General features: G+C 33.2%; 1 protein-coding gene across 1 annotated transcript; it reads right to left on the bottom strand.

Annotated features, from left to right (window-relative positions):
- Positions 1 to 219: 219 nt before the first annotated feature.
- Positions 220 to 546, bottom strand: LOC139887582 (uncharacterized). The gene has a single exon (XM_071870657.1). The coding sequence runs from the start codon at positions 544 to 546 to the stop codon at positions 220 to 222; it is 327 nt and encodes a 108-aa protein (XP_071726758.1).
- Positions 547 to 23617: the final 23071 nt, after the last annotated feature.

Here is a 23617-nt window from a genome sequence, read left to right as displayed (position 1 = left end):
CTCTAATAAAATCATCACATTACATTACATATGTATATTTATTTATAATTATTAGAGTTTGATACTATCATTTTCGAAATCTAAACACTAGTAGGCAGTAACATTTTAACAATAATACGATTAGTTAATTAGTCTAATGGGGGCGGATTTCATATAATATATCAAGTTGATAAAAAGATCTAAATATAATACAGAAATAGAACCGCCGGTAATCGGAGACTATTGATCCGTACGATCGGAGAAATCAGAGGCTAGACGAGAAGCGATAGCAGAATGATACATCGAATCATGAAACGACTCCGTTTCAACAGTCAACATCCGTAGCTTCCTCGCCTTTTCATCTGTGAATTTCGCTGTAGATCTAACCGTTCTTAGATCGGAAACGGCTGTGATTTTGTCGGTGTTAGTGGAATCAATGTAGTCAGGTTCAGATGACCAGCCGAAAAGTGGAGTCCACCAGTTTTTGCGTTGAGAATCGGATTTCTGATTGCCGGAATTTGTGGCGGTGGCGAGTGGTGGTTGAATTGGCATGAGACTTGCTGCCATTTTTGTTTTAGAGAAAAAGTAGCGTGAGAAAATGAAGATTTTATTTTTATTTTTTCTGTTAAATTGCCGTTTGGACTAATTTGGGTTTTTTGGTTTATAAAGGAGAAAACCAGAAATGTATTAAATTTATACACGTATATCAGTTTTGTCGTTATGTGTGTCACGTGTAGGGTCGGCTTTTCCTTTTTTTTCCTTCCAGTACAAGCGTAGAGTCGTTACTCGCTTTCTTTTCTTTTTAATTTTAATTTATGTGTTAATGAATTATGTAAATGTAAATTACTCACAAATAAAGAAAAGAGATGGAAATTCGTCCTTCAAAAAGCGTCTTTTAGATAATAGGTTACGCTCAAGTCTCTTCTGTAAGTTTGAAAACTTTCTATAGTTACCCTATAAATAATCGTTAATATAATCAATAATGTTTACGGGGTTTATATTCTATAACATGGTAATCAGAGTTTAGGTCTGATCCCGAAACCTAGTCGGCCTTCGTGAGCTTCTATCTCTATACCACCCGTCAACTTCTTTATCTTTTTCATTTTACGTCATCAAAAGCACCAAAGTACTCCTTCAATTGATCAGTGTAGTGTTTTAAAACACCATTTATTTTTTGTATGCATCTATGAAAAATCACGGCCGCACAACAATTGATTTTGGTCCGACAAGAAAAAAAGAGTCAGACTCAAATACCCACTAGTAGTTTTTTTCTTTGTGAACTCATTGGGCACAAGATCTATATATTTTATTTTTGTAATCCATCTCTCATAAAATCATCTTGTTCCCCCGATCCATTATTTTATCTCATAGCATTATTGCATGCGGTAGCGCTACGGCCACACGGCAACCCAAATGTTTTGTTGATTTTTTTCAGTTGCTATAAAATAATAATCGGCGTGGGGCTGAGCCCGCCTAGCTTGACTAGGTTCCAAACCCCAAAAAAATAGAGAATATAGTCAAAATTCTTGTTTGCAGCATTGATGAAGATTGTTATCGTCGACAAATTTCTCTGCCCAAGTCCTGCTCAATCCTTAGGCAAAGCAAAAGCCACGACGTGTCATACCCTCAAATAGGGCCGGGGAAATATGACTTCACAATATCACAACACAAGTATGCATAAACGAGAACGACTCTGAATGAGATGTTTTATAACAAAATTTGAATTTGCAGCGGAAACATAATAATGTTTTACATAAAGAAATTCATAGGTAAATAACAAATGATAAGTCTAATATGTGGACTCCAATGCAACAGCTAACTAAGCATCATAGGGCAGCACACAAGCTAATCTTCACCTGAGACAGACATGCTTAAAATGTCAACACAAAGGTTGAGTGAACATAATAGGTTTAACAATCATAATAAGTTTTATACCACAAGATTTAGTTCAAAACATCAAAATATTCAATATGCCATGAGTTATAATATCGAACTAAACATTAACCCCTGACACTGTACGGGTGTCGGCAATCATTATTATGTACCCCCTTGACGATCACGCCAATGGGTAGAGACGTCACTCTCAATAGGCCCACTCACAATAATTAAGCTTGCAAAATTCCAATTCCAGCAATTAACGATATTATGGTGGGGATTTGCATGTAACAATAAATACATGTTTAATAAAAGTCTCACGAAATTGCATGTCAAATAGTTTAGGTACTTGTGTCTAAATTGTAAATCATTTAAAAGCAAGCATGTGTCTCACCCCAAAAGTTGTAAAACAATTAATAAATAGTAAAAATGGGGCTATGAAGTTCACCTTAGTAGCAAATAAGATATTCCACGCAAGAAGTATGAACGGAGTATGTAACCGGAAATCTCAACCTAGAGATATAATCTTTGATTAGTTTACGTCTAACAGACATAAAGTTTGTTTATTAATATAGCAACTATATTAACAGTGACGGTTTTCGAGAAAAGTTCATATTTCTCAAAAGTTCCTATTTTTGGAAACCTACTATTTATGAAAAGCTTCCACTTATAGTAAGCTTCTAGTTTAAGAAGTTCGGGTTATAATTCTTAACAAAGATGTTGTACAATCTCGCCCAAACTTCGTTGCTATCATGCAAGTCACTCGAATGATCTATTGTTACCTGGCGCCTAGGATTCTTGACCATAATCTAAGTCATGGCATTCGAAATCCACAAGCGGTTCCCATAAGGCAACAGGGATCACCCTAGGCCACAAGTAGCGGTGATGTTTGTAGTCTTTGTACGCTATCTTTAATTATAACCTTCACGTTATAAATGTATACGCATAACAAGTTATTAATATACTTATTAGTTATATATATATATATATATATATATATATATATATATATATATATATATATATATATATATATATATATATATATATATATATATATATATATATATATATATATATAGGTGATAATATACTTAGTGTAATTAAGTGTTACTATATAGATAAGTGTATAAGTTATAATAATAATAGTATTATTCTTTAATTAATCAATTGTTAAGTAATCTCATTAATATATGTGTTATATATATAAATATACACCTATGTGATATATATTCTTTATTTGTTTTCATACATGTTGGTGTCTATAGCTATATGATATATATGTATATATTATATGTAAGTGTTATATGTATATAATTAAAAAGGTGGTATATATATATATATATATATATATATATATATATATATATATATATATATATATATATAACTACTTTACTTTTCATATTTTACTAACCTTATATAACTTACACAATACACACTCATACATACATACATACACATGTACATATACATACATATATACACATACATATACACGTATGTATACATCTAAATATATACACAAGCATATACCTACCTATATATATGTTCATACATACGTATGCATGCATGCATGCATGCATGCATGCATGTGTATCACTATCGCTACTTCTTATTAATCAAACTCATGCACATAAAATCATAGCTTTTAGTTACTAAATATTTTCTAATTTATCTCATAACCTAAATCATAATCATAAATAATTATCCATATTCATGCTCTTTAACTTATTAACCATAACTTTTATCATAACCTTTCTAACTTATTATGTAACATCCCAATTATTTAAGGTAATATTTTATGCAATTTAAAATTGTTATATATATTGATGGTATGATTTTGTATAAATAAGTGGTTAATATTTAATGGTTGTTAGTTAAGTTGGAAGGGACTAGAGATGCAAGTTAGATTTAAGGACCTCCCATATTAGAGTTTTGGTGGGGAGGGTAGAAAGTGCAAATAAAGCAAAGTTAATTAAATAAAAGAAATAAAATGCAGAAATCTTATTATCAGTTGCAAAATAAAAATACAGAAGGTGTGTGTGTGTGTGTAAGTGGCGACCCAAGCAAGAGGAAGAAGGAGAACCTTCAATTGGAAGAATTTAGTGCATGCAATTGGGAATTTATGAAATCTAGTGTGCCTTAATCACTATAGCAAGTTGTAAATCTTCCATTTCTTCTCCATTGTGCATAATTAGGGTTCTTAAATCCCTAAAGACCAGGTATGAACTTCTATGTCTAAGTATCACTAGAATGGGGTGTTTTAGATGAATCTCAAGCTTATAAGTTGTAGTAGGTTGTGAATGTGCACATTTGTATGATTAAAAATGAATTTTAATTGATGTTAGATGTAAGTTCATGAATGAACTTGCTAATTGAGTGTATGATATGATTATTGTGAATTTGGTAATGTTTATAGTCTAGAATCAAGTCATGCACACTAGGTGTTTGATGAAATGCCTCAATGAAGATGTTTATAAGATTTAGTGAATTTTGTAAAGAAGAAAGTTTATGTGTGAATTGTTGATATTGTTGTAAGTAATAGTATTTTGAATTATTATGATTTTAGGGTTGCAAGTAGTAGAAATGGGTTATGTACATTTTGATGTTTGATGAAATGCTTGAAAGATTTACAAGTTCATGTTTGTAAGAGATAAACTTGAGAAATTGTGCATTTATGGAAATGATAATGTTGCTAGATTGGAAAAGTGAAAAGATAAAGTAAAAATGTCATGTATGTGAGTGTTCATGTGATTGAATAAGTAAAAAGAGGATATAGTCAAATGAATAAGCATATGAAAATGTTGTAACCTTTGAAAGATGTATTTTCAATGAATTATGTTAATAATGAGATTAGCTCATGTATAGGTGCTAATCAAGGCAAAGGAGCTTCAAGTGATCAAGGAGTCTCGTTTATTCAAGGTGAGTTTATAGGAGGTAAATTGGGCGGGTCAAGAGTGGCTTAGTGTTCTCGGATTGCATCAGTGCAAGAGAGTAACGACTAAGTGCACTAGATGAATAGCTTAGATAGAATTATTAGGTTCACCTAATAATTGTATCTATGGTTGATGATTAGCTTAGGCAAGGTTATTAAGCTTACTTAGTAATATTGTCTATGGTATGACTTAGCTTAGACACTTTGGGTGTCTATGTATGTATGCATGAATGTAATGTGATCAAGGTAGCTTAGGTATATGTGTATGTCTATGGCCGTGTTTAGCTTAGACATGATTACTAGGGTTGGTCTTAGTAAGTTGTGTCTATGGTAAGTAATGGGTCGGATCTGAAAGTAAGTAATCAACCATTTGGGTTGGAAAGACAAAGTGATGTAATGATTATGCTCAATGATATATGTTATATTATTCGCCTATAACTCACTAAGCATGAAAGCTTACCCCCCATGTTGTTTTATGTTTTATAGGAACGAAGGGACGCCGTGAAGGTAAGGAGCCTATGTGAGGATAGCGGAGCTTTGGGTTTTAGTAAGTGGTAGTGCAAGTCCCTATTTTGAATCTAGTTCTAATGATACCGCTTATCAACACCAAGTCTTTTGTACTCTTAAACTACGTCTCCTTTAAGTTTTGGGACCAAATGTCATATTTTAGAAGTGTAAACGTGTCGCTCATGATTAAAAGATTTCCGTAATGTTTGACAATGTAAGAAACTGTTTTAATTAAGTTTGTTTATGTATTATGTTGTTAAAATATGTTGGGTGATTGTGAAATGTTGAAAATGTGGTTTTTGTAACATGTTGCAGCTCAGTATCAGCAACCGTGTAAGGTCGCGCCGCGACACTATATGTCGCGCCGCGACATAACAAATGTTTTGATTTCAGGAGGGCTTTTAAGCAGATCTAAAATCCTTTGAAAGGCCGCGTCGCGACCAAGGGTTGCCGCACCACGGCATATCACTTGGTCTGGGCGGTCATTTTAAAAAAAAATTATCATTTAAGGGCGTTAAAAGTTGGTATCAGAGCTATGGTTTAAGGGACTTGGATAATCCACTTTAGGGATTATCTAGGCTTAAACCATCGTTGATATAGGATAAGCGGTTTAGGACTTGCATGATAGATGAGTTTAAAGGATTATGCCATGCTCCATAGGATAAAGTTTGTTGACGAGACTTACAGTGTGATACTAAGATTGGGGATAATTTTAGCAAAGAGTTTAATGCTCATTAACCATGAGTCATAATGGATTGAGTGCGTAATACGATGGTGTAATGATGACCGGCCATTGCCATTACATCATTTTAGTACGCATGGATATTTACTATGATGATGGTGAAGTGAGTTGGAAATTCTTTCGGTCTTTTAAGTTATGATAAATTGTTGATACATGAGTTTGAACTAATGAATCGGATGTATTATTTCAGAATGGCTATTGTATCTTCAAACCGAGGTGATGACGAAGACGATGAGTATGTCCACACCCCGTCAATGGAGTCTGTTGAAGGCTCACAATCCGAATCCGATGAAGTTACAATGGCAAATGATCTTTCGGGGCAAATAGGGCAAGCTTTGGTGCGATACACCCCAACTCTCCTAGAAAAGATAAAGAAGTTGATTAATGATCAATTAAATGAAAAGTTAAAGACTCTTATGACTAATAATCCTATGATAAGAGGAGAAGGGGGAAGTGGAGTAAGGCAAGATGAAGTAGAAGCCCCGAAAAAGAAGGATGAATGCTTTGAGTACAAGAACTTTGCAAATTGCCATCCATCAGAATTTCATGGTAAGGTTGACCCAATTGTTAGTCAAAGGTGGATCGATGAGATAGAGGAAACTTTCATGTTGTGTGAATGCCCTGAGCACTTAAAGGTAATTTACGCGGCACACCAAATGAAGGGAAGTGGTTATGAATGGTGGAATTTCATAGTTAAGTCACATGGGCGGGATGTGGCAACAAGTTTTCCATGGGAAAAGTTTCGTGAGATGTTTATGGATCAATTTGCTCCACCCCCCGAAGTTAGTAGGTTAAAGTCTGAATTCATGAACATCGAGCATGAGAGTAAATCAGTGACCGAGTTTAATGTCGAGTTTAATGATAAGTCTCGTTTTTGCCCGGACTTTGTTTCAAGTCCTAAGTTGATGATGGATCACTATCATGAGAAGTTAAACCCCGAAATAAGCGAGTTCATTGATAAGGGTACGTATAAGACGTTAGCTGAGATGATGAATAGGGCCCTTGTGAGGGAACACGAACTTAGGAAGAAAGCTGTAACATCCCGCCTTTTTACGTTTACCTTCCGTTATACTATTTTAAAGTCCGTTATATAATTATAACATCCTCCGTTAATACGCGTTTTAAAATATCTCGTTTAGGTAATTCACGCACCCGATTCAAACTCGAGGGACTAGACTTGCCAAATGACCAAAGATGTTACTAGGTCAAATGGTCAAACCATCATCCCTTCCACTCATTTACCTCCTCACTCTTTTACTACTTCCACTTTATCCTCTCAAACACTAAATCAAAGATTCATCATCTATTCAAGATCTAGCAAGCATCAATTCAAACAAATTACATACTCGGAATCCTTGCATCTTCCTCTTCGAATCCATACCAATCTCATTGCATTTGGGTAACTTTCTAAAAACACTAGATTTTGTGTTCTTGATGTTTTTAACTTATAAAAGTGTTAATTAGTGTCTATGGCTCAATTCTAACATGAATATGTGATATATATGCTCGATCTTGTTATTTTAAGTAACTAGCATGAACTTGAAGTTTGGTGTGTTTGATTTTGTGATTTGGTTGCCTAAATGTTGTTAGATGTTAAAAGTGCATGTATTAAATGTGTTACTAGCATCACTAGCTTAAATTTGATGTGTAGGTTGACTTGGAAAGACTCTATAAACATAATTGCTAAATTTATGATTTTTGGTTAGGGTTTGATAGAAGTAAAATGAACTTTTGATGCACCAAATGCTTTGAAAAGTTGAAATTTTGTTGGTAAGTGTTTAGTTGCAATGTGTGTTTAATTACCTCCGAAACGGCATATCATATATGTAAATTGGATCACCGAATCATGAAACGCATTTAATGAACTTGAATGTAATAAACGATGAGCATTTAATGCGGTTTGGGTTGTTGTAAATGTTGGATTGATTGATGAAATGTGCTTAGTTGCTTTCCTCGTTAAAATACCTTTTCGATGATATAAGATACATGTTCTAATTGTTTGCGGATCATAAATTGTGATTGTTTGAAGTTTGGTTCGTGCACTTGTGTGTTTTCAGCAAAACAGGGTCTGTGTACCAATCTGGACGCCGTCTGATAATGCTAAAAATGAACATATATTTCATAGCATTATCCTTCAAGAAAGACACGCTTTTAGTTGCTATTGTTCTATTTACAAGTGATATTCGTTTAAATAATAAAAGGTGAAGACAAAAGACAGATTCGACGATTTGAAGACGCAAACGACCAAAAAGCTAAAAAGTACAAAGTACAATTCAAGTGGTTCAATTTATTGATGAGAAACGTCTAAAAGTTACAAGAGTACAAGCCGCAAAACGCAAAGTACAAGATATTAAATTATACGCAAGGACGTTCAAAAATCCGGAACCGAGACCAGAGTCAACTCTCAACGCGCGACGCAACGGACTAAAAATTACAAGTCAACTATGCACATGAATATAATATAATATATAATTAATTCTTAAAATTATATATATATTATATTATATATTAAAAACCGTCGGCAAACAAGAAAACAAAAGATTGTGAGCTGTCCCTAGACTCCATGCGATCGCATGGCAAATGCAAAGGAAGCCCATGCGATCGCATGGCCCCAAAAGTTTGGCCAGGTTTATAAATTTCGTGAGTGTTGGCTGAATTTTACACATCCTTTATCAATCTCTCTCTCACAAATATATATATATATATATATATATATATATATATATATATATATATATATATATATATATATATATATATATATATATATATATATATATATATATATATATTTATATTTATAATTTTAATTTTAATTTAAGATTAATAATAATAAGGTTATGTTAGCGAATGTTTTAAGTTTGTAAGTCGAAATTATGTCCGTGTAACGCTACGCTATTATTAATCATTGTAAGTTATGTTCAATCTTTTTAAATTAATGTCTCGTAGCTAAGTTATTATTATGCTTATTTAAATCGAAGTAATCGTGATGTTGGACTAAATATTAAAGACGAGGTAATTGGGCTTTATACCATAATTGGGGTTTGGACAAAAGAACGACACTTGTGAAAATTGGACTATGGGCTATTAACGGGCTTTATATTAACTAAACGATACCTCGTTAATTTAATATAAAGATTACAATTTGACGTATCTATATATAACCACATACGCTTAATAAGGTACTGTGGGCGGGATATCTATAAATACAAATTATCGTTCATTTTACCGGACACGGGGATGGATTAATAGTTAATGGACTCATTAAAACAGGGGTGGATTACATTCAAGGGTAATTGGTGTAATTGTTAACAAAGTAGTAAAACCTTGGACTACACGCAGTCGATAACCTGGTGTATTCATTAAACAAAGTATTAAGACCTTGTTACAGTTCGAGTCCCCAATTAGTTAGAATATTTGACTTCGGGTATAAGGATAATTTGACAAGGACACTCGCACTTTATATTTATGACTGATGGACTGTTATGGACAAAAACCGTATGGACATATCGAATAATCCAGGACAAAGGACAATTAACCCATGGTAATAAATTAAAATCAACACGTCGAACATCATGATTACGGAAGTTTAAATAAGCATAATTCCTTTATTTTATATCTTATCGCACTTTTAATTATTGTACTTTTTAATTATCGCAACTTTTATTTACTGTCATTTTATTTATCGCACTTTTAATTATCGCATTTTTATTTAGTCATTTACTTTACGCTTTAAATTAAGTTATATTTATTTTTAATATTTTACATTAGATTTTAATTGTGACTAAAGACATAAAATTGACAAACCGGTCATTAAACGGTAAAAATCCCCTTTTATAATAATAATAATAATAATAATACTACTTTTATATATACTTTTATATATATATATATATATATATATATATATATATATATATATATATATATATATATATATATATATATATATATATATATATATATATATACAAATATAGTTTTTAAAAAATATAGCGTTAAACTTGGCTAGTTCCCTGTGGACGAAATGGACTTACTAAAAACTACACTACTGTACGATTAGGTACACTGCCTATAAGTGTTGTAGCAAGGTTTAGGTATATCCACTCTATAAATAAATAAATAACTTGTGTAAAATTGTATCGTATTTAATAGTATTTCGCAATAAAAATATAACTATTTCGTATACACCTCGCATAACATCAAGTATTTTTGGCGCCGCTGCCGGGGAACCCGAAAGCGAAACGCTATAAAAAAAATTAGTTTTTAAGTTATTTTTGTAAAAGTATTTTTCATATAAATATTGAAATACAAAAATATAAAAAAAGTATATATAAATATTTAAGTGTTATAAATAGAAAATATCTTTTTAAAAAAAGTATAAATTTTTTTTTTGTTTAGTTCTTAAAATTATAACTTATATTATTATTTTGTAAACTTAAAAAAAATCAAATTATAAATTAAAAACAGAAAAAAAAATATAAAAAGTATACGGGCCCGACACTGTAGCAGCCCAACTAATCAGGCCTGGTATCCGGAGTCATGCGATCGCATGATTATTTAACCTGCACTCCATGCGATCGCATGGAGTGAGGTGACAGGTCTGAAACCTTAGACTCACGATTAGGGTTAGGTTATTAATTATTATTATTATTAATTAATTAAGATTAGGGTTTATATTTTATATTAATTAGTTTTAGTTTATTTATTTTTGTATTTTTAAGTTTTAATTAGTTTTAATTAGTTTTAAAATTAATACTTTTATAAAATAATAATATAAAAATAATATTTTTATAAAATTTGTATTTTTATCATTTTAGTTATATTTTGTATATTTTTATCGTTAATTCGTAATTTATATGTTTTTCGTTCGTAATTAGTTTTAAGTGTAGTATTTTGCCGTAGTTATTTTTATTTCTAAATTTTTAGGTTTTGCCGTAAAATCCCTTAAGTGCTTTTTCTTTAGATTAAGATTTAGGTACTTTAGAATTTTGCGACGCCGTTTTAAAATTTTAGTGCCTTTTTAAGTAATTGCCGTTTTGGATATAGAATTCCTTTAAGCTTAAATACCTTTAGACGCAACTTTTAATATTTAGTTTTTAGAATACTAAGTTTCGACGCTTATTTTCTTATTTTTGTTTTTCGACTGTTTGTTTTTCGACGCTTATTTTTCGACCTTTTATTTTTCGACGTTTTTCGACGCGCTCTTTTTCTTTCTTATTTCTCGATGCTCTAGTTTTTAGGACATAGAATTTTCTATTTCTTCTTTAAATTTCAACGAAAAATTATTTTAAGCGGTTAAATTGATAGACATCCAAAATTTTCTGGTTCGTAGTAATAGTTGGATTTGTTAGTGGCGAGTTGTGGGCTTCCGATTTAAAGGGTCCTGGCTACCTGCTGCATCTATTGGCTATTCGAAACGTGGGCAAAATCAGAAAAGTCTGTTAATTTGATAACTTATATAATTTTTATCTTTTATAACTAATAGGATATTCAGTGAATGCACCGAGCAAAACGTTCACCACCTTTCATACGTTCACCACCTGTGACTCGATCAAGACATCTAGCCAACATTGTCACCATTTATTTTTCTTTAGAATCGTCATCTAGTCGACCAAGTACTCCAATTCAAATTTTCGATAATCCATTTTTTGAACCCGACCTCACAATTGAGAATCCGGAGGATATTCAGGGACAATTCTGAGATCCTGAACCACTAATCATTCATCCTGAACCACAAATCACTCATCCAGAAATTGTCAAGGAAGAAACCATTAAGTCAGAATCCTCTAGTGATTCAGATTCAACAAATTCAAGCATGGAAATCTGGAACCTCTAAGTATGAAAGACCGAATGAGAGCTAAACGCACTGGCCAAGGTCACGCAATTACTCAACCAGACATTAATGCGCCAGATTATGAAATCAAAGGACAAATCCTACACATGGTAACTAATCAATGCCAATTTAGTGGTGCGCCGAAGGAAGATCCAAATGAACATCTTCGTACCTTTAATAGGATTTGTACTCTATTTAAAATCCGAGAAGTGGAGGATGAACAGATATATCTCATGTTATTTCCCTGGACTTTAAAGGGAGAAGCCAAAGATTGGTAAGAATCGTTACCTAAAGGGGCGATTGATACATGGGACGTTTTAGTTGAAAATTTTCTTAAACAATTCTTTCCGGCATCTAAAGCCGTGAGACTTCAAGGAGAAATAGTTACGTTCACGCAAAAGCCAAATGAAACTCTCTATGAGGCATGGACAAGATTTAGAAAGTTGTTAAGAGGATGTCTGCAACATGGTTTAGACACTTATCAAATAGTACAAATATTCTACCAAGGATGCGACATCACTACATGCAAAGACATCGATATAGCAGCTGGTGGTTCCATTATGAAGAAAACCGCAACTGAAGCTTACAAAATTATTGATAACACTGCTTCCCACTTACATGAGTGGCATCAAGAAAAAGACATCGTTAGATCATCTAAAGCGGCTAGAGCTGATTCTAGCCATGACTTTGATTCCATTTTCGCAAAGATAGATGCTGTCGAAAGACGAATGTAAAAGATGACTAAAGATATTCACTCAATACGAATTAGTTGTGAGCAGTGTGGAGGACCACATTTGACAAAAGATTGTCTCAGTATTGAACAAACAATAGAACAAAGAGAGAATGTTTCATACATGAACCAAAGGCTTGGAAATAATTATCAGAATAATTATCAACCGCCAAGACCAAACTACAATCAAAATCAGAATTATAATCGAAATGTTCCATACAACAACCAACAAGGTCCTAGCAATCAACAAGTATATAATAATACTTACAACCAGCAAAGACCTATTTTTTCAATTAAACCACCACAAACCGATGATAAAAAGTCAAATTTAGAAGATATGATGTCGAAGCTAGTTGAATCTCAAACGCAATTTTTCACATCTCAGAAACAAACCAATGAACAAAATGCCCAAGCATTTAGAAATCAACAAGCTACTATTCAAAATCTGGAACAAGAAGTAAGCAACCTAGCAAGGTTGATAGGTGAAAGAAAACCGGAGAGTCTACCTAGCGATACAAATGCTAACCCTCGAAATGAAACACCTAAAGCCATTACCACAAGAAGTGGTATTACACTTAAACCACCTGAAATACCTGAAATTTCTGATAACTCTATTCCTACTACACAAGAACCACAATCTGAGCAAGAAAAGGAAACAGAACCGGTAGTTGAAAAGGTTAATGAAGATAACACAGTTAAGGCTAAACCTTATGTTAAACCATACCAACCACCACTTCCTTACCCGAGTAAAATGAGAAAAGAAAGACTTGAAGCTGAGCAATCTAAATTCTTGGATATGTCTAAACAAATAAATGTCAATCTTCCTTTCATTGATGTGATTTCAGGAATGCCTAGATATGCTAAATTTCTGAAAGATCAAATCACTAATAGAAAGAAAATGGAAGAACTCTCGGCTGTTACAATGAATGCTAATTGTTCTGCAGTGCTGTTGAATAAGATACCAGAAAAATTATCAGATCCAGGAAGTTTCACAATTCCATATTTTCTGGGTAGTCTTAGTTCAATAGAAGCATTGGAAGACTTAGGTGCTAGTATAAATTTAATGCCGTATTCACTATACGCTAAACTAGACCTTGGAGAATTGAAACCAACAAGAATAAGTATACAACTAGCCGATCGATCAGTAAAATATCCTAAAGGGATAATGGAGAACATGCTAGTTAAAGTTGATACTTTAGTATTTCCAGTAGACTTTGTTATTCTGAACATGGAAGAAGATTCTCGAGTTCCTCTCATATTAGGAAGACCATTCTTAAACACGGCTAAAGCAATAATAGACGTGTTCGGTAAGAAACTGACCCTAAGTATAGAGGATGAGAGTGTTACCTTTTCTATTGATAGAGCCATGCAACAACCACAATCTGCAGATGATACATGTTATTATATTCAAACTATAGATTCACATGCAAAATTGTTAGAAGAATTTCCAGAATTACAAGGAACAGGAGAATGTTCTTTAGGAGAAGGAACTGAACCAATTGATGAAGTTAAATTGTTAACTACGCTCATGGCTAATGATTATGAACCAACAACAGAAGAACTTCAAATGCTAAAAGAGGAAGACAGATATCGATACAAATCATCGATAAAAGAACCACCGACATTAGAATTAAAGCCACTTCCAAACCATTTGGAATACGCTTATTTACATGGTGAATCTGAATTACCTGTAATAATATCGTCTTCTCTTACGGAAAATGAAAAATCTTAACTCATTTTTGTGCTAAAAACTCATAAACTAGCTATTGCATGGAAGATTCATGACATTAAAGGCATAAGTCCTTCGTATTGCACACATAAAATCCTTATGGAAGAAGGTCATAAAACGTATGTGCAATGCCAACGAAGACTAAATTCTAATATGCAAGATGTTGTTAAGAAAGAATTATTAAACTACTAGATGCAGGTTTAATTTATTCAATCTCTGATAGTCCATGGGTAAGCCCAGTTCAATGCGTACCTAAGAAGGGTGGCATGACTGTCATCACAAATGAAAAAAATGAGCTTATTCCTACTAGGACTGTAACAGGATGGCGTGTCTGTATTGATTATAGAAAATTAAATGACGCCACCAGAAAAGATCACTTTCTCTTACCTTTCATTGATCAAATGTTGGAAAGGTTAGCCAGGAACAGTTACTATTGTTTTCTTGACGGTTTCTCCGGATATTTTCAAATTCCAATAGCACCCGAGGACCAAGAGAAAACCACATTTACGTGCCCTTATGGTACTTTTGCTTACAAACGCATGTCATTTGGACTTTGCAACGCCCCTGCAACCTTTCAAAGGTGCATGATGGCAATTTTTCACGACATGATAGAAGAATGCATGGAAGTTTTCATGGATGACTTTTCAGTCTTCGGTGATACTTTTGAAACATGTCTAGTTAATCTTGAACGAACGCTTATTAGATGCGAGCAATCAAATCAAGTTCTTAATTGGGAGAAATGCCATTTCATGGTTAGAGAAGGCATCGTTCTTGGTCATAAAATTTCAAAGGAAGGAATTAAAGTGGATAGAGCTAAAGTAGATGTAATTGCTAAACTTCCACATCCCACCAATGTTAGAGGAGTTAGGAGTTTTCTAGGGCATGGCGGTTTTTACCGACGTTTCATAAAATATTTTTCTAAAATTGCCACTCCTATGAATAAACTCCTAGAAAAGGATGCTCCATTCATTTTTTCGAATGAATGCATTAAATCTTTTAATATTCTTAAAGAAAAACTCACTAATGCACCGATCATGATAACTCCAAATTAGAATCTACCATTTGAACTCATGTGCGATGCAAATGATTTTGCAATGGGAGCCGTTTTAGGACAAAGGATTGAAAAACAATTTCAACCTATTTATTATGCTAGTAAGACGTTACAAGGAGCACAAACGTATTACACAACTACTGAAAAAGAACTCCTTGCTATTGTCTTTGCTTTTGACAAATTTCGTTCATATCTCGTTCTAGCTAAAACGGTGGTCTATACTGACCATTCTGCTCTTAGATACCTATTTTCAAAACAAGATGCCAAATCACGATTAATCTATTGGATTTTACTCTTACAAGAGTTCGATATTGAGATCCGAGATAAAAAGGGAGCAGAAAATCTCGCCGCTGATCATCTTTCTCGTCTTGAAAATCCCAAATTAGAAGTTCTAAATGAATCGACCATACAAGATAACTTTCCTGATGAATATCTATTGAAGATAGATTATAATGAAATTCCATGGTTTGCAGACTATGCAAACTACTTAGTATGTGGATTCCTTGAAAAAGGGTTATCGTACCAAAAACGAAATAAATTCTTTAGTAACATAAAACACTATTTCTGGGAAGATCCACATTTGTTTAAAAGTTGTCCCGATGGAATAATACGCCGATGTGTATTCGGGGATGAAGCTAGTCAAATCTTAAACCATTGTCACACAGGACCAACAGGAGGGCATTATGGGCCTCAACTTACAGCAAGAAAAGTCTATGACGCTGGATTCTATTGGCCTACAATTTTCAAAGACGCACACCTTCTTTGTAAATCCTGTGATGCTTGTCAAAGGGCCGGAAAAATAAGTCAACTTGATGAAATGCCACAAAATGTCTTTCAAGTATGTGAAGTATTTGACGTTTGGGGTATTGACTTTATGGGTCCATTTCCAAAATCTCATAATAATCTCTACATTCTCGTTGCCATTGATTATGTATCTAAATGGGTGGAAGCACAAGCTCTCCCAACTAACAATGCACGAGTTGTAGTCAACTTCTTAAAACGTCTTTTTGCTAGGTTCGGAACACCGAAAGCTTTAATAAGTGATCGGGGTACTCATTTTTGTAATAATCAACTAGAGAAAGTTCTCAAAAGATATGGAGTAACTCATAAAATCTCAACCGCTTATCATCCACAAAGAAGCAGACAAGTTGAAAATACCAACCGAGCATTAAAACGTATTCTATAGAAAACCGTAGGATCAAATCCGAAGGAATGGTCCATGAAATTGGAGGATGCACTCTGGGCTTTTAGAACAGCGTACAAAACTCCAATTGGAACCACACCTTTTAAACTTGTTTACGGAAAAGCATGTCACTTCCAGTAGAAATTGAGCACAAAGCATTTTGGGCTTTGAAGACATGTAATCTTGATTTACATGAAGCCGGGCGTTTACGATTAAGTCAACTAAATGAATTAGAAGAATTGAGACATGAAGCATATGAAAATTCGTTAATCTATAAGGAAAGAACGAAGAAATGGCATGATAAAAGAATCAGAAGTTCAAAAGAATTTAAAGAAGGAGACATAGTTCTTCTTTTCAATTCACGATTCAAGCTATTTCCTGGAAAATTGAAATCAAGATGGTCTGGACCATTCATAGTCAAAAGAGTTTTTACATATGGAACAGTAGAATTAATAAATTCAAATAGGATTGAATTTAAAGTTAATGGTCACAGAGTTAAACATTACATACATGGTCCAATGGAAGTTGACAATGAAGTTAATAACAATTTCAACACCACAGCTAACTTAGTGTGGGGAGAATCAAGTCTTTTTAAGGATAATATATATTTCTGTTAGAGTTAGATATTCTGTTTTCGTGTAGTTCTCGAGAATGGAATTCGAATGGTCTTTCCCTAGCAGACCCTAAAGAACTAGTCTTCTCCCTCCATTCTGAATTTTTATTTCTTTTAGGTTCTACGAGATGAAGAATTCCTTTGATCTGAACCATGGTCTAATGCTACACGCTATGATTATTAAACGTAATAATGACACACTTCCGAGTGAACTGGTATCATTCATAAGAGAAAAAATGGACGAAGTGAGGAAAGAACTCAGAAAAGATCATCATAAGACACATTTTGGTAAGGGAAAATCAAAATCCGCAACAAAAAGAAGAGCACGACACCTTGAAAGATGTCATAAATGCGGAAAATGGTCGCACGAAGCTATGGAAAATCAAATCACATGACTCTCCTATGAGTCAGCTAAAGCAGGTCTCTGAGAATTCTATCTCACAGGTAAGTATGTGCAGTTTTTATTTATTGTTTTTAACCTTTTGATAATAAACGCTGAATCGTTCGCTATAAAGTATTAAATTGATATTCAATAAATTTAGGTATGCGAAATCGAAATTATTGATATCATACAAAAATTTATTACATAACTGCGAAATTTACCGTTTTTTCTTAAGGTATAAATATCTTTAATCAATCAATCCAAAAATATTTTAGAAATTCGTCAGGAGTAAAACTAGGTAAAATAGTCGAAATTACTTTACCCAAAAGAGGGGCGTATATTTTTGATAATATTCGATTGATTAAAGTGGGATAAAAGACCAAAAATATTTTTAATTTTAATTTTTACCTTGTTTTTAAATTAATATTAAATTATTATTGTAAATTTCTAAAACCAATATATTTAAGTTTTTAAATATTTTAAAAATTAATATTTTTAATATAAGTTTGTAAAATTAATATATAAAAAAATTAATAATATTAATATGAATTTTTAATTTTATGCATTTTAAATTTAAGTTTGGTGTGAATTTAAAAACAAAAATTTACTTTATTTCATTAAGTTAAAAATTAGATATTTAAAATTCGTCGTGAGTTGAAGACTAGGTCGTTGAACCGAAATTGCTTTACCCAAGGGCGGGACGAGAAATTTTATTATCATTATTTTTAATCTTATTGAATTAAAGTATGCCAAAAACATTAAAAAATCCAAAAAACCTAGCTTTTAAAACAACGCTTAAAAATGACAAATTTTAAAATTTTGTCGAGAGACGGACTAGGACAACGATCCGAAACGCCCTCATTCTTAAAAGAAACAAATTTTTAAAATTTATTAATTTATGTTTTATTAGTTAAAGGTTTAAAAAAAAAGGAAATAACCCCATGCGATCGCATGGAACCATAAAACTGGTCAGAAACATAAAGGCCACGAGCAGTTCTGCTTCTCACTTTACACACATACACATACACGAACACACTCCAAAATCACCCCTAAAATCATCAATTTTTTCACCAAAATTCACCTAATTTCTCACAATAATCTGCTATAATCATGCCTTTCTTCAGATGGGGAAGCAAGAAGGTAAAGATTTCACCCCTAAAACTCTTTAAATTCGAATTTTAGTGTTCTTGAGCTAAATTTTACCTAATTTTATTTTGTTAATTTCTAGTGTAATTAGAGTTAAATTGTTAGTATATTATGCATGTATAACCTAGATTGATGCTATTTAACATAATTTAAAGCCAAAAACTTCAAAATTTTTAGAAATCTAGGGTTTGTGTTCTTGAGCAATTTGGGGCTTTTTGATATAAACAGGTTATGGCCAATTTTTGTCATGAATTATTGCTAAATTAAGTAGTGTAACATGTTTAGGTAGCTAAATGATCCAAACTTTGATCCTAAACATGATTTTTGAGAATTAAAGTGGACTTTTTAAGTCTAAAATTCATGAACTTGATTAAATTGATGTAAATGCCATTTGGAACTTGTTTAATTGCTAGTAATGGTTATTTTAACATGTTATTTGAGTTGAATGCTTATGAACGTTGTAAACATTTTCATATATGCTTATTTGAAAAAGTGTAGAATTGATAAAAATATAAAAATGAGTATAAGTTTAATATGGATTAAACATGTTATTGTAATTGTTTTAATTTTTTATTTCACTAACACTAATGCATAATTAGATGCACAAATTTTGTGTTTAATGTGTTTTGCAGAAATATACCGAATCTGGCGGTGCATCATCATCCAGACAACCTGAAAACGAACCACAGCCAGAAATGCAATATGAGCCACAATATGAACCAGAACCTGAACATGAACAACAACAAGAACAACAATATCATAATGATCAACACATATCATATTATGATCCGCAACAAGAATATGTTAATGCCTACGTAAAATTTTCGATTCATCCAATAATAGAACACCCAACGATTGATGAAGAGCTTTTGCATCCCAATTTGAGATTTGATCGAAGTTGGAGAGATTACCCGACGTATCAAAGTAACAAATATAAACTGGTAACGAAAAATGTGGAAGTACCGAGGGTAATCGATTGGGAGCCATTGGAAAGGGTCAACTAGCTAACTCAGTTAGGCAGCATCTAATCCAAAGGTATGGTAACTCTTCTTTTTCCGATTGGGAACGTTTATTCACCATTCATAGGCCTGTATATAAGGAATGGTGTGTTGAGCTTATGAGTACTATATCACTTGATACGGATGTAGTTAGGTTAGACGATAGGAATTTTCTTAGATTTTTACTTGGCCATAGGATGTATAGGATGTCCATGCTGGACATGGCCAGGGCTTTACAGATTTACACTCCTTCTGAATTACTACTACCTGATTGTACAAATTTGATTTATCATGGTGAAAGGGTAGATAGGAATTTTGACGCAGACGCCGTCTGGAGGCGTATGTCAAATTATAATGTTTTTACGCGGGGAGGAAGACACTCCTATTTAGATATTAACAAAGCAGAGCTTCGTATTATACATAGATTTTTAGCTAATTCGATTACACAAAGAGGTAACAACAAGGAGAAAATGACCTTACACGATTTATTTTACCTTAAGTGTATTCGAAACACTAGAAGCTTTGTTAATATCCCCTACTGTGTTGGTTTTTATCTATCTAAAATGGTGGAAGGAATACAGGACGGGGGAATAATAGGAGGAGGTATTTTTGTTACTCTCATTGGAGAGTATTTGGGTGTAGATAGGGATCAAGGGGGTCCGATGATGGTGTGTAGGGAACAGAATGAGACTTTAGGATTGCGGGTCTATCAAGGTGCAAAGGTATTAAAGAGCAGACGCAATCAGGCAGTACCATATCAGGGCCATCATCCACAGGTAGAGAGAGATTCAGATGAGGAAATGGAGGAAGCGGATGACATTAGGGATGTCATTAGGGAGGCTGTTACTGATGTTTACCAGCGTATAGATGAGGTAGAAATGACAAACGAGGCTAGACATAGTCAGTACGAGCAGTGGCACGTCGAGAATGTGTACGAGCATTCCAGGCAATGACAGCATGATAGATGGCACTATCATCAGCATCAGATCATGAGCCAGCTATTACCTCAGGTACCAAATAACTACGTACCGACCCGACCTGCTTACTATCCGCCACACCAGCCCGATATGCGACCACCATTTACTCTCTACGAACCCAACCAAGCCTATCAGCACACCTATAACCAACCGTGGAACCCGACCGATGACATGAACTGGAACCCCTATCCAGATTGATACAGTTCCCGTTGGTGATTTTTATCTTTTATTATTTTTATTTACTTATGTTTAAAACATATAATATTGTGATACTTTTATGTAATTTTTAACAATTTTTTTATTTTGTTACTAATATTTCGTATTTATAATTTGAAAGTGGGATGTTAAGTCCCATTTCAAATTACCATGCATGTTATTATTTGTACGTATGTATATTGTCAATTGTATACAACACGGTAAAACAACGAACTTTCAAAGACTGGCATTAAGTTCAGCAAAAGCTACTAATTTTGACGACAAAATAAAAAAACAAATGTGATGTAACAACAAGACGGAATGAACAAATGATGTGCACCATTTATCATTCAACATAAACAACAATATGTTTGGAAACTTTGGTAAAATTTAATCATTTTTCTACGCTAATCACCCTCAGTAATTTAAATTGTTAATGATTTCTTACAAATGAGGACATTGCAAGATCTTAAGTGTGGGAAGGGTTAAATTCTTTCGGATTTTTAAAATTATAAATTTAAACACTTGGTTACACACTTGGTTACCATTAAAAATACTAGTAACACAGTAGTTGTATTAGAATCTAGTGCTCTCTGATAATAAAGAACAACCCTAGTCTTATATACTGACTACCCAATTCTAGTAAAAATTTTCAAAATTTTCAAATAAATGAATTCAAAATCATGTTTATACATATTTATGAACGATAAAACTAGGTATCAACACCGAAATTATTGTTACCTCGGGAAGGACATAAATTGAGAAACAACTCAAAACGCTTGAATTCATTTAAAATGGAATAGAGGAAAATAAAAAGGCAAAGAAAGGAAAATAAAAGTCAAGTGTGGGAAAAATTTACCAAGTTATTTAGAACATATATCTCATATTTTTGTACAAATAATTAAAGATACTTTTGTTTTGGATACTATTAATCAGTTTTACCCAGTTTATTGTAATATAAATGGAATTTAAAAGGAAGTAAAGTCTTCCGAGAAAAAGACACGCGCTTCTTGATTTAGGTCAGGAAGTTGTCGTCCAGACCAGTTGTAGAGTCTACTAAAAACCTTGAAAAGTTTTCTCGAAAATCAGCTGGAAATCCACGGACCTCAGCATCAAACAGGGTCACCAAGTGGTCAGACTTATCCTAACCCTGAGAGGATCTGTCTCGTACAATGGAGGGGGGGCACCGTGCAAATTAGCTTATAAGACTAATGAATCAGATCCTCAGAAAGAATAATATCCTTAAAGATCAAAAATCAGCTTTTAAGCTTGATATTACTCAATCCTTGAGATTGACTTTTAAAGATTGAGAATTACAAACTCATGGAATTCAATGATATCTAAACTCGAGCTTGAACGAGAAAATATTTTGATCAAATTACAAACCGATTTGTTTTCTGAAATCCCTATTTTCAATGCGTTCATTACTATTGAACGTAAAATTCTAGGAATTCACCTGGAATTCATTAGGTCACCTGATCCAAATCGGGTGTCAACCGTAAGATCGGTGGTTGCATAGCATGGTCGAAGACAGGACCTTGTGCCAGACCGAAAAACTATAGGGTGATCTTTACTATTGCTCATACAAAGGATAGTAATTGCATCCGACACGATATAGACCATAATCAAAAGCATGTCACGGGACATTGCCTTAACAGTTGCTTGTTCAACGCTTTCCTTTACAACCGGATGGTAGTTTACCGAAAGGTAATATACGGAGCAAGTATACTGGACGTGTTGCTTTCCCAATACAATCTTAGCAAGTTGTTGATACAAAACCGCAAGTTTTGAGCTAAAATTTTCAAATCTGAAACCCACAAAAACATTTTGCAAACACCGGTGAAGGGTTATTCCGGAAAACTTATCTAGGGTAAAAGCTAGATTGAATTTTTAAAAGATCAAATATTTTCATAAAGATCCAATTTCCTAAAGGATCTAAATTTTGATAGTCATGTGGGATAGTAAATCACTAACGCCGTATTAAAATCACTGATGTACAAAGTGTGAAGAATGAAGAAGTGATTCTAGTAAAGTTATATTCAAGTTCTATATTGCTTGAGGACAAGCAACGCTCAAGTGTGGGAATATTTGATAATGCTAAAAACGAACATATATTTCATAGCATTATCCTTCAAGAAAGACAAGCTTTTAGTTGCTATTGTTCTATTTACAAGTGATATTCGTTTAAATAATAAAAGGTGAAGACAAAAGAAAGATTCGACGATTTGAAGACGCAAATGACCAAAAAGCTAAAAAGTACAAAGTATAATTCAAGTGGTTCAATTTATTGATGAGAAACGTCTAAAAGTTACAAGAGTACAAGCCGCAAAACGCAAAGTACAAGATATTAAATTGTACGCAAGGACGTTCGAAAATCTAGAACCGGGACCAGAGTCAACTCTCGACGCGCGACACAACGGACTAAAAATTACAAGTCAACTATGCACATGAATATAATATAATATATAATTAATTCTTAAAATTATATATATATATATATATATATATATATATATATATATATATATATTATATATTAAAAACCGTCGGCAAACAAGAAAACAAAAGATTGTGAGCTGTCCCTAGACTCCATGCGATCGCATGGCAAATGCAAAGGAAGCCCATGTGATCGCATGACCCCAAAAGTGTGGCGACCCGACCAAAATCGTCATTGACGGCGTCGCTAACTGAGGTCCCGAAACGTGGTCGTAGTCCCTATATGAGACTCGTTTGACC

This window comes from Rutidosis leptorrhynchoides, chromosome 2 (assembly GCF_046630445.1).
Source record: "Rutidosis leptorrhynchoides isolate AG116_Rl617_1_P2 chromosome 2, CSIRO_AGI_Rlap_v1, whole genome shotgun sequence".
Classification (NCBI taxonomy): domain Eukaryota; kingdom Viridiplantae; phylum Streptophyta; class Magnoliopsida; order Asterales; family Asteraceae; genus Rutidosis; species Rutidosis leptorrhynchoides.
Note: the sequence above shows the minus strand (reverse complement) of the source record. Positions and strands in the feature narration are given on the sequence as shown.

What these genes read in the sequence shown, in the direction of transcription:
- LOC139887582 (XM_071870657.1), bottom strand. Translation starts at nt 546, where the DNA reads ATGGCAGCAAGTCTCATGCCAATTCAACCACCACTCGCCACCGCCACA.